Below are 13,670 nucleotides of genomic sequence, written 5' to 3'. Positions count from 1 at the left end.
TGTTTTTCGCTTATCAGTATAAATTTATATTTTGATGAAATATAATTTTAATTTTACAGCAAATTTTTAATCCTTTTCATATATATTAGTTATTATTGTTACTATTGCTATTATTCTTACTGTTGTTGTTATTTTTATTGTTTGTCACCAGTAATTATTATGATCATTGTCGCTATTACCAGTACTGTCATTATTATTTATTGCTGTTTATTTAACAGTGTAATATATTTTTCAGAAATGGCATTTGTATCCGGAGTGGGAGGCGGTGGTGGCGGTGGAGCTGGAATTGGAGGAATAGGAAATGGTTTACCGACGGTAACACAATCAGTAGCAACACCCTGTGGCATACCGTCTGCGTCATTACGTCCTCAAGTCTGGTTTTATTTAACACTCTCCAGTTGAAACACTACTTTCCGTTCCCGCTTGTTTCATTAACATGATGTTATGTTTGGCATTTAAAGAGTTGCATGTAGTAGTGACACAGCAGATTAGTAACACTTGACAACAAACAATCTGATTATGTTGTAAAAAGTCAAGTCATAAAAGCTGTGAACACGCGTAACAGTAAAATGTATCTATATTAGGAATCATTCCTTATTAAAACTTAAGGATGCACAAGCGATGTCACCACGTGGTGCAGCGTCACTTAGTACAGCAGCCTTGGCAGCTGCGCAAGTTTCGGCAACTCCGATTCCTGCAGCCCATCTGCTTTACCAACAGTTTCTTTCGGCCGGAGCCGTTGCAGCGCAGTCGCAGCTTTTGCAGGGAACTGCAGCAGCTGTAGCTGTGTCACAAACGGCACAATCACTTCCACCGGGGCAAATATTACCACAAGCCGCTGCAGCGGCAGCAGCAGCGGCAGCAAATGCCGTGGTAGTTGCTGCACAACAACAACAATCCGTTCCGTCTCAGCAACAGCAAACAGCATCCGCACCACAGTCACAACAGCAACAGAATCAAGCATTTGTACTGGCAAATGCAGCGCAAGCGCTTGCAATCAATCAATTGCTACTACAACAAAATCCATTGCAGCAACAAGTAAGCTTGCTTTTAATTTCAGCGCAGTACGTTTCATGTTCCTATGTTGAGCGATTTATTTTATGTATGTGTTTAGACGTGGACCTATTTCTGATTGCATTTCTTGTTGGTACCGCTTGCGCAACAGATTACTTCTTAGTTGCTCGAGCGAAAAGTACATAGATCTTTCTTCCTTTCTCTTCCTCTCAGTTAGGCTCAACAAATCTTTTCTTTCAATAAGTAGCTATCATGTAATGTCAGGTGCAAGCAGCATTGGCGCAACTGCTCAATCCATTCGCCTATTATCAACCACACTTGACAGCATTACTGCAACAAAATCAACTTACTGCTGCTAGTCACATACAACAATCGCAACAACCATCTCAGATTCAAGGTACATTTCCACTTTCTTCGTGGGGCTGACGCATTTGATATTGATTAATTTAGTCAGCTCACTCTTGGATAGCTTTTCTGATCTCATAGGTATCGATCTGGATAACCGGTACCGCACGGTACTGGTTATCACTGGTTGGTAATATACTTCGTTCAATTTTAGTTCAGAATGGGATTGGAACACCGGTAGCTGTTCAGCAGCAGCAAAAAATGATTGAAAATTTACTGGCAGAACAAGTGGTCCGAAATCCGACAGCACATGACAAAATAGGTTTGTTCTTCCAAGGTAGATGCCTCTGACTGTGAGAACTTGAATGCAAAGTGCTATAGGTCAACTAAAATAAGACTTTAAAAAAAAAAAAAAAAACGCGAAAATTTAGCAACATATGAGAGGGATGAAAGCAGATTTGGCTAAATTTGATATTAGTGGACCGTATCATCAGTTCTTTCAATGTATGATTAACGACCACTAATGGTAAAATTAACTTTAGTTTGACATGAAAAATGCATTCTATTTTGGTCCCTAAATTGATACATATTGAAGAGTCTTTAAGATATATCACAGCCGGTCGTGGCGGATAATAGAAATGTTGGATTGCTGACAAGTGCAGAGTCAGTGAAAGAACACATATCGCGGTTGATTAGCGAGAATGAAGCAATTCTGGAACAGAATCCTGGTCTCATCAAAAGGCGTCCATATCATCGTCAGGTGGGCTCGCAGTCGTCCGTCGAACTTGAAACGGGTATTAGAAGTCAGAGTAATTCACCAGGTATTCCAAATTCATTTTTGTTTCCATTTAAATATGAAACTGATGTGCTTTAAGTGTATATGCATGAATGGGAAAATGTATTTTTTTCTTAAATGTTACGTTAAAGTATAAACGTCGACTCTTATAGTCTCATCATTATTAAGGTTTGCGTGACGTACGCTTACAGTTCACACATAGTCAATCGTTCTATGAATCACACAAACCACTTCCTGTTCGAGTTGCCGGTGGTCCATTAACCAACGGCCATCCAATCGTGAAAGCACCGGAGAAATGTATATGCAATTATTGCGAATTAAAGTTCCCAAATGATGCTGCTCTAGTCGCTCATGAAATCCGTTGCAGCAAGTTCGCTTTATTTATTATTTTTTTATTTTTCACTTTATTCACATAACTTTTATGAATTATTTATTCATTCATGGTTGTTTACTATTATCCTTAATATCATCTGTCGTTACTTTCCGTTTCATTCTAATAGTTCTTTCTTCTCTGTCACGGACGGATTTTTATTGGTATCACAGATATGAGAAGGTTACCGGTATATCTATCAAAAATATAATTTATTCCGGCACCTTTCCATATCTTGTCCAATTTTATTCACTTAAGCTTTTACTTTTTCGACTATAGAAATTAATTTGAGTTATACTCTTTCGCATAACTTTTATTAGTACGTAATATTTATCGATTGCTTCTGTAAAGAACATATCCCTTTAAATTTTAGAATGTCATTGAGATTAATTATTTCCTCTTTTGTTATGGCGTTTATTTCCTACCTTATACGCATGCTGTTCCGATGATAAGATGGTACACGTTCAATGTAACTATTGTTTCTTATCAATAGAAGTTTGAACCATTTCAAAAAACCAAAAAATTTGTTTCAAAGGGATTTGTTGAGCTTTCTGAGAAAAAGCGTCGTTTTGTCTCTTTCGAGATTTTAGAAAAAAAAGAACAAGGTTTATTTATATCGGCAGTCGAGGTAATAAAAATGCTACTCGTGTATTAAGACATATCGTAGTAGATAGTGGATCGATAAGTTCTATGAAAAATGAATTACAGTGTACCACCTCATTATCTAAATAATATTTATGATAAAGAGTAATATTGTGAATTAATGCACTTCATCTATATTTTTTGAAGACGGGCAGAATTACATTCGCAAACAATATCGTCATCAGCATCATCATCAACAGTAGCCGCTGCACATTTCCAATTGGTGCAGCAACAAAATCCGGTGAATACTATGATGGTTGATAGAGCTGGGCGTAAGACGAATACCTGCAACAGTAGTAGTATAGGTTCTTCTGTATTACACGAAAATCGTCATCCACTTAAACGACGGCTTCTAGCAGCTGCGGAACATCTCGACGAATCACAAGCATCCACAAGCAAAACTCCAAAATTGGTATAAAATTTGATGCTAGATTGAAGTTCTGCGTTTTTTTTTTCTTTTTACGATGTTTTTTAAAATAGTATTTCACTTTTTTCTAAAAAAAATTTTTCTTAAGTCAAATTTAGTAATATAACTTTTATTCGTATTTACAAAACGTTTGTTCAGTCTCTGGTACTGCCAAAGAATTTTTTATATTTGTTTTATTTACTCAGCAGTGTCATATGTCTTGTTTTCAAAAATGTGCCACGAGTCATCCTGATCAAATCTCATGTTGTCAGAATCGAATCTCTTATTGTTAAGGTAGGTGTTAACATGAAATTAAGATTTCGTTTTTAGGATACACCCAAACCAAGTATGAATATTACAAATCCAGTCTGTATATCGTTACCTGCCACACATTACAAAGCACCAGTAGTTTCCCAACGAAGTTTCAACAGCAGTAGTAGCGTCACTGTTATTAGCGAGACTTCTGTTCCTGCTACACAAACATTGATAATGGTATCTTCTCATCCTACCAATCAACTTGTAGCTTCAAAAAATGTACAGACGTATCAACGAATATACCCTGTTTCAACTATTCCACAGGTGTGCTTGCACGTTTCTTTCATTCCATTTAAATATATCGCGTGAAAGCTATGTTCTCTTTTCTGAAATATGGAGGCAGATTTTGGAATCTTTTTTTTTTCTTTTTTCATATTTATTTTTTCTTAACCATTCGGCATGTTTTATAAATATTAATTGGAATGCTGTTGATAATGACCTGTGTCACTACCGTTTGCTTGCATAAGAAATGTATAAAACGATGTTGTGCATGGAATATGCTCAACTTAAGTTACATTGTTTGGTTAATTTTATTGTTTTTCTTTAGAGCAGTAGTGCAGCGGCCAACAAGCCATATATTTTAACATTAAACGATGTATCAACAGGCCGAAACGATGGTATATCACGCCGAAGTCGGATGCGTAATATTACTACGGAAACGTTTGCCACGTTGAACAAACCGCAGCCAATGTTCTGCGAGCATAAGCCGAAGCTAAGCATGTATAGCAACTGGCAACAAGTTATTCTTTTTTATTTTAAGACTTGTTCATGTTTTTTAAGATATCAGTTGCACATATTTAACCGTGAAATTTAAGCTGCATTTTAATTTCATGTTTAAGAGAACAAGTCCGTTCATTCCGTATTCACTCGGATTTATTTTTTAAATAAAGTGCAAGTAATGATACATCTGTAAATTTTTAATTTCATCAGATGTTTTGAATTTGTTCATTGTTTGATCCTACCTTGTTTTTAAAGTTTTATTAATACAGGAATTTTGTGAAGACATATTCATCTGATCTACTTTTTAGTTATTCTATACTTGCAGAGTACTGTAGATTCGGAGGAAGCAAAGTTGAATTTACTGTACATAAGCACATGTTCGACAAAGCCGCGGATAGGTGTTAAGCAGCTATGGAGGTATACGACGGCATTACGCGAAATGGGTGTGCTCAAAGTGACGCATTCTTCATTTTGGGATTACTCGACCAAAGTATGTATCTTTGTATCTCTGCCAAAATAACATCCTGCTGTTTGTTTCCAAAAACTTTGGAGAAAAGAGAAAAAAAAAGTATTGAAATGTATCAAATCAAAGCATTGCAGTTATTTGGTCCGAACAAACCCCTCATTTTATATATCCAAAAATTTACAGTTTTTGGATTTTGATGTTGATTTAATACTGCCTAATAACAGGTTTCTCTCTGCTTTTGTTAACTTTTTGATTTTATTTTACTTTTTTTTTTTTTTTTTTTGTTGAAAGCGTACATGAAATTAATTCTCCAACTTGAATAATTTTTGCGACAAACAGTGAGGATGAGGACGAGAAAAAGAGGCAAACTATTACAGATACGCTTACGTCAAAATGCAGCAGCTACAGCAACAGCGGTGACACCGATAAATTCCCAAGCGGTGATTGCAACCTTTGTCCAGGAACGTTCGTCTATAATGACATCGACATCAACAACTGTTTCTGCAACTAATGTTACCACTTTTGTACCACCAAGCAATAATCCAAAGGGAAGGAGTGATAATGATTCAAATATCAGTGATAAAGAGAATATGGCAATGGCGGAAAGGGATCGGAATGCTTTGACTTCTTTGGAAGAGTACATTTCTCGCATTTAATTTCAACGATTTTTTAGAAAGAGATTCAGAGATCTCGCTTTTAATATTTCTTTAATGCATCAGTTAGTCTATAAGTTGTTAAAGCAGTAATTTTGAGGATAAATACCCATAGAATATACGACTTTGTTAATAATGCACCCTGGTATACGATTTAGTAAACCACAGAACAGCAACAGTGTGATAAATTAGTTAATAGCAGAATTTTGAATAAGATGTCCAGTTCGTTTGAGTCGAGTCGAATTTGTATAGATTCCAATCTCTTATTGTCTAGCACACTAAAAGCGATGAATACACAACTTTTTGCTTTAGAATTACCGATAAACAGCAATCACAACGGGCTCAAGTTACAAGTGAGTCAGTAAAAACGTTATCTCAGAAAATAGTGGGAGGCTATTTCTCAAATGAAGTTTACGTATACGTCCGTGGACGTGGACGTGGTCGTTATGTCTGCGGTCGTTGTGGAATACGTTGTAAAAAACCATCGATGCTAAAAAAGCATATCAAGTTAGCTGTTTTTCCCTCATTTTTTTAACAGATCTCAATTTTATTTGAAAGAATGTCGTACTAATTCACATATACTTCCCATTCTTTTTTCTTTTTCTGGTGATGTCCTAATTGAATTTTGCAAATTCTTGATGTGTCAGTAAGTGTTAGAATTCCTAATTTATATTGTCAAGATTGTTCTATTATTGCTATCATGTATATTATTTGTTTCACGGTGTTTGGACTTTTTTATGACAACGTGATGGAATCTTTTAAGCTATGGATTATATAAGAAAGCAAAAAAGCTTTCTTCACATCCATCTGATGGATAACTTTTTTACTCTTTATAGATCTCATTCGGATATACGACCATATGGTTGTAAACAGTGTAATTTTAATTTCAAAACAAAGGGTAACCTTACCAAACATCTGCAATCGAAAACACATCGTCGTCGAATGGCTGAAAAGGAGAAGCAGAAAATATCTGAGCAAGATTCGGATAGCGATCATGATCGGTTAGAAATTGCAAGCCTTAGCGGGACTGCTTCAACGTTTAGCAACGATCCACTTTCAGACGATGAATGGTAAATTCTTCATTTGTAGCTTTTCAAGTTTCAAATTTTCTAGTGTTATTTTTTATTTATTTATTTTTTTTTTAATGTTAGACCACAAGTTTAAACAATTCCTAGCAGACCGGTATTTTCTCACTTATTTTTTCAGCTCATCAGATGAAGAATTGCGGCCACCCTGTAATGACAAAAACAATATGTATCGAAAATTTGGTCAAGGTAGTCTCTTTTTTGTTTTAAAACTACAACTCACAAAATCAAAACTTATGCTAAGAACATCAATCGTCCTTCTCACCAGAAGCTTAGTTGTTAACCGTGTTGCTTGCATAACAAAATTCTGTTATAGCATATGGTGGGTATACAAGGCAGGATGATCAAAAACCAAAAAATTTTTTTCATTTTCATCTTGTACGTATGCATAATATAATACGATTGTTCTGATCTGAAACGTTTCTGCATAATTGAAATCCTTTTTTGAAACTGATCGGAAATTCGTTATGATTTACCTCTTGTCCATTTAAAACTGCGCCTAGTCATTTATTTAGTGGTATATGCGTTATTCCCTTGCAATTTATGATTCTAATCTTCACTAACATTCAAGAAAATACATTGATGGAACGAACTGCTCATACACCACCAATGTTATGGATTGTTGGTGAAACGGTCTTTGATTGGTCGATTCCGAATTGCTTACGATCATGTCACAGTGCACCACCTAGTGCGCGATATCCATCAGAGGGACGGAATCAGCAAAAACTATTGGAAACCAATTTTCTATTAAAGAAGGTAATATTTGATGGGTTTACTGATGATTACGATTACCAGAATTTATCATTCATGTAGTATGGCACTTTCAAGCTTTTTTTTTTTTTTTTTAAATCTAGGATATCTCGGAAGACATCTGTAGCTCCGAAGTCAAGCAATCGACAACCTGTGCTGTTCAAACTTTAGTACCCACAACTAGTGGTTGTCCACAGTTGCATTCGCTGTCATCCTTCCTTACAGAGCAGCAACCTTCAGTAGGAGCATTTTTTGCGAAGGAGGTCTGTACGATTGTTTTTTGAAGCTTGTTTATTGTGTAAAGCAAAGTTGGTAATTTCTGCGTGGAATTAACAGTAACAAGGAAATATTTGTTTACTTCCTCAAAATATGATACGTCAATACATGCTACTTATAAATTTTGCTTGAACAAGCGTTCATCAAAGTCTTCGCCTTCTTTCGCATAATTTTTTCTTGCATGAAATACTTTGCATAAGAGAAGCAAATTGCACTAAAATATTACTCGAATAAGTACGAATAGAACATCCTTTTTTTCTCACCTGATCTATTGCTATTTGGTTCCATGAATATGCAATTTTTTTCTTTTCAAGACAATGATATGCGATATTTGTAAGCGAGTATTTCGAAGCTCAACAGAGATGACACTGCATCGCAAAATCCATTTGATTGGACCGTCAAATTCACGTATACGATGTTACCAATGTAGCGAATGCAAATATTCGGTCCGATCACGTAATGCTTTGCAGCGACATATGGAAGAAAGGCATGGAATTGTTGAAAATTTGCAAACAGAACAACTAATTGACTCTGATAATGGTATGGGTTTATAAACTGCTACTTTAATACAGTCTACTGTCCTGCAAAATATCCAACAAACTAAACAACTGGAGCATAGTGTACATGTCATCAATATTTCAAGTAAAGTGAGATAATTGTTAGGGTTCAGATGAGTTCAAAGCCCAACGAGGGTAAATGTGAGGGACATTTGGCAGTGATTACATGTATATGGTTTAATGTAGGAAATGGTTCAACTAAATTTGTACATAGTCTGGCCATCATCGTGAAAAAGTATGCAATAACCTTAATCAGTCTTCGAAAAGATTGTTTCAGAAGAAGCCAATACAAATTTGTCATCGATGAATCCACGATCATTTATGTGTACTGATTGCAATATTGGATTTCGGAAACACGGTATCCTTGCGAAACATTTGCGTTCTAAAACTCATGTTATGAAGCTGGAAAGTTTACGTATTATCCCAGAAGATTCGCTGTCACTGATAACACGTAAAGAAGGAGGTGTATATTTGAACGAAATCGATACGACGGATTGTGAACGTGCACGACAAAGCATCCTCGGTTAGTTAATTTTTTAGTTTCATTGCTGATAAGGACATTAAAACCTACTGCTTTGGTAAGTTACGCTGACTGTAGCTTTGAAGGAGTAAGCCTTAGTTATATTTCGTAAATTGATTAAATACTGTTTGTTTTTCAATCGCAGTATTTTGAGACTCCATTGTTCAGATGATATTACTCGATGAGTGAAGTTTTTTTCCAAGTAAAAAAAGAATTACAGGTAATCACTTGCCTCCGATTTGTTAATCATTTATTTTCTAACTGTTAGCCAGGTTATAATCATTTGTTTATCGGCGATCAGTGTCATATCAACAAGATTATCTATATTAAACCTTTCTCAAGTGTAAAAATTGATCTCTTAGAAAATTGAAATTTACAATTATCAACTAGTAAAATTTCCTTTTCAGGAATCATTTCAACATTACGTGATTCAAATGCATTGGAATTTCGCGAACAAATATCACATTTACCGGCTCCACTGCAACATACTGCAAATAACAGTAGCAGCAATAGCCATAACACCATCAACAATAGCTATTCGTCGCAACAATTGAAAATACAACGTTCTCCAGTATCGTCCACTAGCCAGTCATTTATTGAAAATAAGCGATTGTTAACCAGTCAACAACATACATTAAAACGTCCCGACACCTTAACAACAAAAATGATGGTATATATTTCTCTCAATTGATTCAAATGCACTGGAATAAAACTGTATGTATTGGAACAAAACTGGCATTCTAAAAGGCTGAAAGGAAAGAGAACGGTGGAAAAAAATATATGTTGATATTGCATAATTACTTATTTATAACAAGTTTTCGTCAAACTCTTTTCATTAAGTTCATTTCATTAAGCAAATATAACATTTTAGATTGAAATGTCACCCAGAAAATGCGATATGACAATGTCACAGCGAAAAGCAGATGAATTGAATGGAAAGTCGATTACCGCAAATGTTTGGATGCCACCGAAACTTGATGTGAATTCGGTATTAGTTCCAGTTATTTTGTACTCACCTTCATCTTTACCTTTATTTGCTAGATCTCAGAAAACATCTACAACGCGAACTTTCGTTTGTTGAAAATTCAGCATTTTATTCATCCACTTTTTTTTATTTAGTAATTCCAGCTGATAATTTCTGTGATGGTTATTTGGCTTTTGATCTAATAATTCGAGTGATGCTTTTGAACTTGTAATTTTTTTTATTTGGTTTTTTATTACTTTTTTTAGTATTCTCAATTTTTTTTATTCAGACTTCTGATCGCCGCTCTGCTGATATAATTAGTCGTTCAACAGTTGACTCTGCTGCACTTTCGGACAACGGTAAGTTAATTATTTGGAATTTAAAACAGTTTATATTATTGTTCAACGGCAGCGGCAGATGGTAACAGATACACTGTGGATGAAAGAATACCATTCGGAAGAGCTGCAGCCACTGCATTCTGTTGTGCATTTTGCAATGCAGCAAACATAGCCGCTTGTGTGGTTGCCTCACTCACTGATTATGCAATGCATTTTTCGAAATGTCCTGAGATTATCTTAAAACTTTGCATGACTTATGAATATTATCAATTAACTTTAGTTTATATAGGAATTAGTAATTGCATTTTTTTTTTTTGATGGATAGGTTCCTCTGTACGATCAGATGAAGCAAATAGTGAAGGAGCTGGACGTAGTGAAAGCTCAACACCAACGCAACGTGTTTTGGCTGGTACTGCACCATCACCCCTTTTGCCAGCTTCTACCAGATGCAACCTTTGCGAAGTCAACTACGAATCTAGTTTTGATTTGCAGGTAGATCATCTTAGCAGCCACTTGCTTTTTTATGTAATTGAATTTCCGAAGTTTAATGAATATTAATGCCATTTTAAGCTCTAAGATGCATATTTACTTGCTGATTTTTACAGAAACCAACAATTTGAAGTTACGGGATTTTGAACCATTGCAAATATGATCCAATAATAAAAATTACCCCAAGAAAAATTAATTGTTGCTGTCTGCCGTGTGTTATTAATGAAGATCAGTTTAGGTACATCTTCATGCTGATCATGTAATGCTACGGGATGGGAAAGATTTTTGCTGCCCAAAGAAACAGTGTGACAAGGTCTATCCAAGCCGTGAAAATCTCAGGCAGCACATCGCGGCACATTATCATGGCAGTGTTATTACATCGTTATCAGGTTTTGTTTCCTCATTGTTGGGCTTAGAAGGAAAAACATCAGACATGGAAATTTTCTTTTTTATCTGCTGCAATTTGAACTTTGATAATTATTTTATAATTTATATATATATATAAATATATATATCGTTTACAGAATTCGGATGTGATAGTTCCAACATTATTTTTTAAGACAGTCGGGATGAGATCGAGAGTGCAGTCATGGTATTGTCAGATGTAAGCGATACATCCATAGTTCTGCACCGTAAACCAACGAATCTAACACATGGGCAACACATGCATTCTCTACCGAATCACAATCCGAATGTACTAGAAGAATCTCATGCAGCTTGTTCAAAAACATCTAATTGCAGTTCTACTGTAATATTATCGATTGATTCTGGTGTTGCGAGCAAGGAGACTGCTGTAACGAGGTTTAATCTTTAGTAATAAGAAAGGAACTTCAATAATGCGTCATGGAGAGATAATTGAAGACTCTTTTTAACCTACTATTTTATGGTACAACTGAACAAGACACAAAGAAGATTAGGATAAGAGGGCTTAAAAAATAGTTTTTTTACGCTTTTAGGTCCTTATCCAGTTATGTTGGACTTTTTGCCTTTGATTTGCGGTGAACTTTATTTCGTTATTTGCAGCAATGGATTAATAAAACAACGCCAACCAACAAAACTGAATGAAGTGGAAAAAGCGAATGGATGCGGAATTTTAGATGCTGCTATTCAAGTAAATTTGAAATCGTTATAATCTTCTTTCTTTTATATCAGTGATATCATGATATCGGTGATATACCATACATAAGATCTACATATCCGACTCATCAGAAGTAGAATGCAGCTTTTGAGTGGTATCGGAGTGGTGTCTCTGTGCATATGTGTTTGATATACCATGTATTAAATCATCATGCCAATTTGAACATTTAAAGTGGGATGTTATGTGGTCATTTGAATATTCAGGTTTGTTATTTTGCTATTTAATCGAATTGTTTTGAACCAGTTATCTTCAAATTTAGGATCGAAAATGGTCAACGTCTACGCAAGCAACTGTAACATCTACATCATTCATAAGTGCCGCAACAATATCGGCAACTTTACCTTGTGCCATCTGTGGACAGTCATTCCCGGATGCATTTGCTCTGCAGCGACATTGGCTTTCGCATGTTTGCGATCGACCACATATTTGCAAGCAGTGTGATGCTGGATTTACTACTGCCGACGCTTTAAACAGTCACACATTGACGCATCAAAACAACAGACGTGAGCGCTGATGTATATGCATGCATATATATTTATACATGTATAGATTGTTACAAAACGAGCAAAATCATGAGTTGCTGATTGTATCAATTTAAGAGATATTTGCATAGTATCTTCCAATTTATCTAATCGGATCAAACTTCAGTTAATATCTTTATAATCATTCCAATATTCAATATTTTTGTGAAACTAAACTTTGTTTGTTTCGAAATCCAAATATTAATGAATTCTTATTTCAACCTTAAACTGACTTGTAAGATCGATAAAGAATGCTGGCAGTAGTCTCCAGTATCCTGATATTGTCATATATATATATATATATATATACTTAATAACCAGGCATTATGTACGCTTTAAATTGCTTGAACTGAGTGGTATGCTCTTTCTATTCTTTTTACAATTTTAAAATCTGACTCTTATAGCGAAGTTGATTGGCTGATTATTGATGATAGGTTATACTTATTTATTCTTTATATCCTTTAATTTTTTATTATAAATACACATGGAATGATGGAAAAGCTCTAACAATACCAATAACTATTCTTTGCAGTGCAGGAATAATACAAATTCCCAAATAAAGCTGCCCTTGTTGCTCATAAAATCCGTTGCAAAAGTTTGTTGTCCTTTCCCTTTTCACTTTATGTTTACAAATTTCATGAGTACATTATTCACTGATGATTTTTACTGTCCGTTTATGAGACATTTATGAATTGTCATTCATTATATTTTTTTACGCAACTCGAATATTTGTGCACTTTTTACCCTTTTTGTGCATACCCACAGCCCTTTTTGGTAGCAGTGGATGCTCTTTAAGGACATTTCTAACATATCTTGCAAGGTATTAGCTATTCCAGATATTGTCACATATCTCATAATTTTTGTTAACCAACAAATATGTAAGTTATTAGATCTGGATGTATGCTACAGACTTTGCCTACATTTTCTTTTCCTGAAACTCAGTTTTTAATTGAGCTGCTGATTGAATTAGTTGTTACAGATAGGCAAATAATTACGGAACGTCCGGAAAGTTCCTAATAGTCCTGGTAATTGTTCTTTTACAATACAAAAGTAAAATACTAATAGCATTGTAATCTTTTTCCGGAAGTGCCACATTTCTAAATCTTTTCATAATTAATTTTTTGTTCCTTTCAATCATGTTTATTGACACGGAATTGTTGTACATTTCTGGCTACCGCTATTAATATATTTACACTTGAATGCTCATTTTCATATTACGCGTTTTCATTTGCCGGTGTTTTTCCCTATTCCACTTTTCGCGTTTGTTTGTTTTCCGAAATTTCAAGTTTGTGTTATTGACTTACT

General features: G+C 35.0%; 1 protein-coding gene across 1 annotated transcript; it reads left to right on the top strand.

Moving 5' to 3' along the window:
* Nucleotides 1-237: 237 nt before the first annotated feature.
* On the top strand, nt 238-12,358 carry Bma-sma-9 (Uncharacterized protein; the record flags this gene model as incomplete). Its single annotated transcript, XM_043074633.1, has 26 exons — nt 238-372; nt 610-1,038; nt 1,279-1,411; nt 1,574-1,681; nt 1,965-2,180; nt 2,324-2,525; nt 3,315-3,579; nt 3,904-4,152; nt 4,436-4,627; nt 4,934-5,098; nt 5,452-5,711; nt 6,040-6,234; nt 6,564-6,797; nt 6,934-7,001; nt 7,384-7,568; nt 7,667-7,825; nt 8,153-8,378; nt 8,673-8,918; nt 9,323-9,585; nt 9,787-9,903; nt 10,169-10,238; nt 10,543-10,709; nt 10,945-11,095; nt 11,267-11,507; nt 11,730-11,817; nt 12,104-12,358. The coding sequence occupies 26 exons, from the start codon at nt 238-240 to the stop codon at nt 12,356-12,358; spliced, it is 5,019 nt and encodes a 1,672-aa protein (XP_042930567.1).
* Nucleotides 12,359-13,670: the final 1,312 nt, after the last annotated feature.

Source organism: Brugia malayi (assembly GCF_000002995.4).
Source record: "Brugia malayi strain FR3 genome assembly, contig: Bm_v4_ChrX_scaffold_001, whole genome shotgun sequence".
In the NCBI taxonomy this organism is placed as follows: Eukaryota; Metazoa; Nematoda; class Chromadorea; order Rhabditida; family Onchocercidae; genus Brugia; species Brugia malayi.
This window is presented reverse-complemented; position numbering and strand designations above follow the sequence as displayed.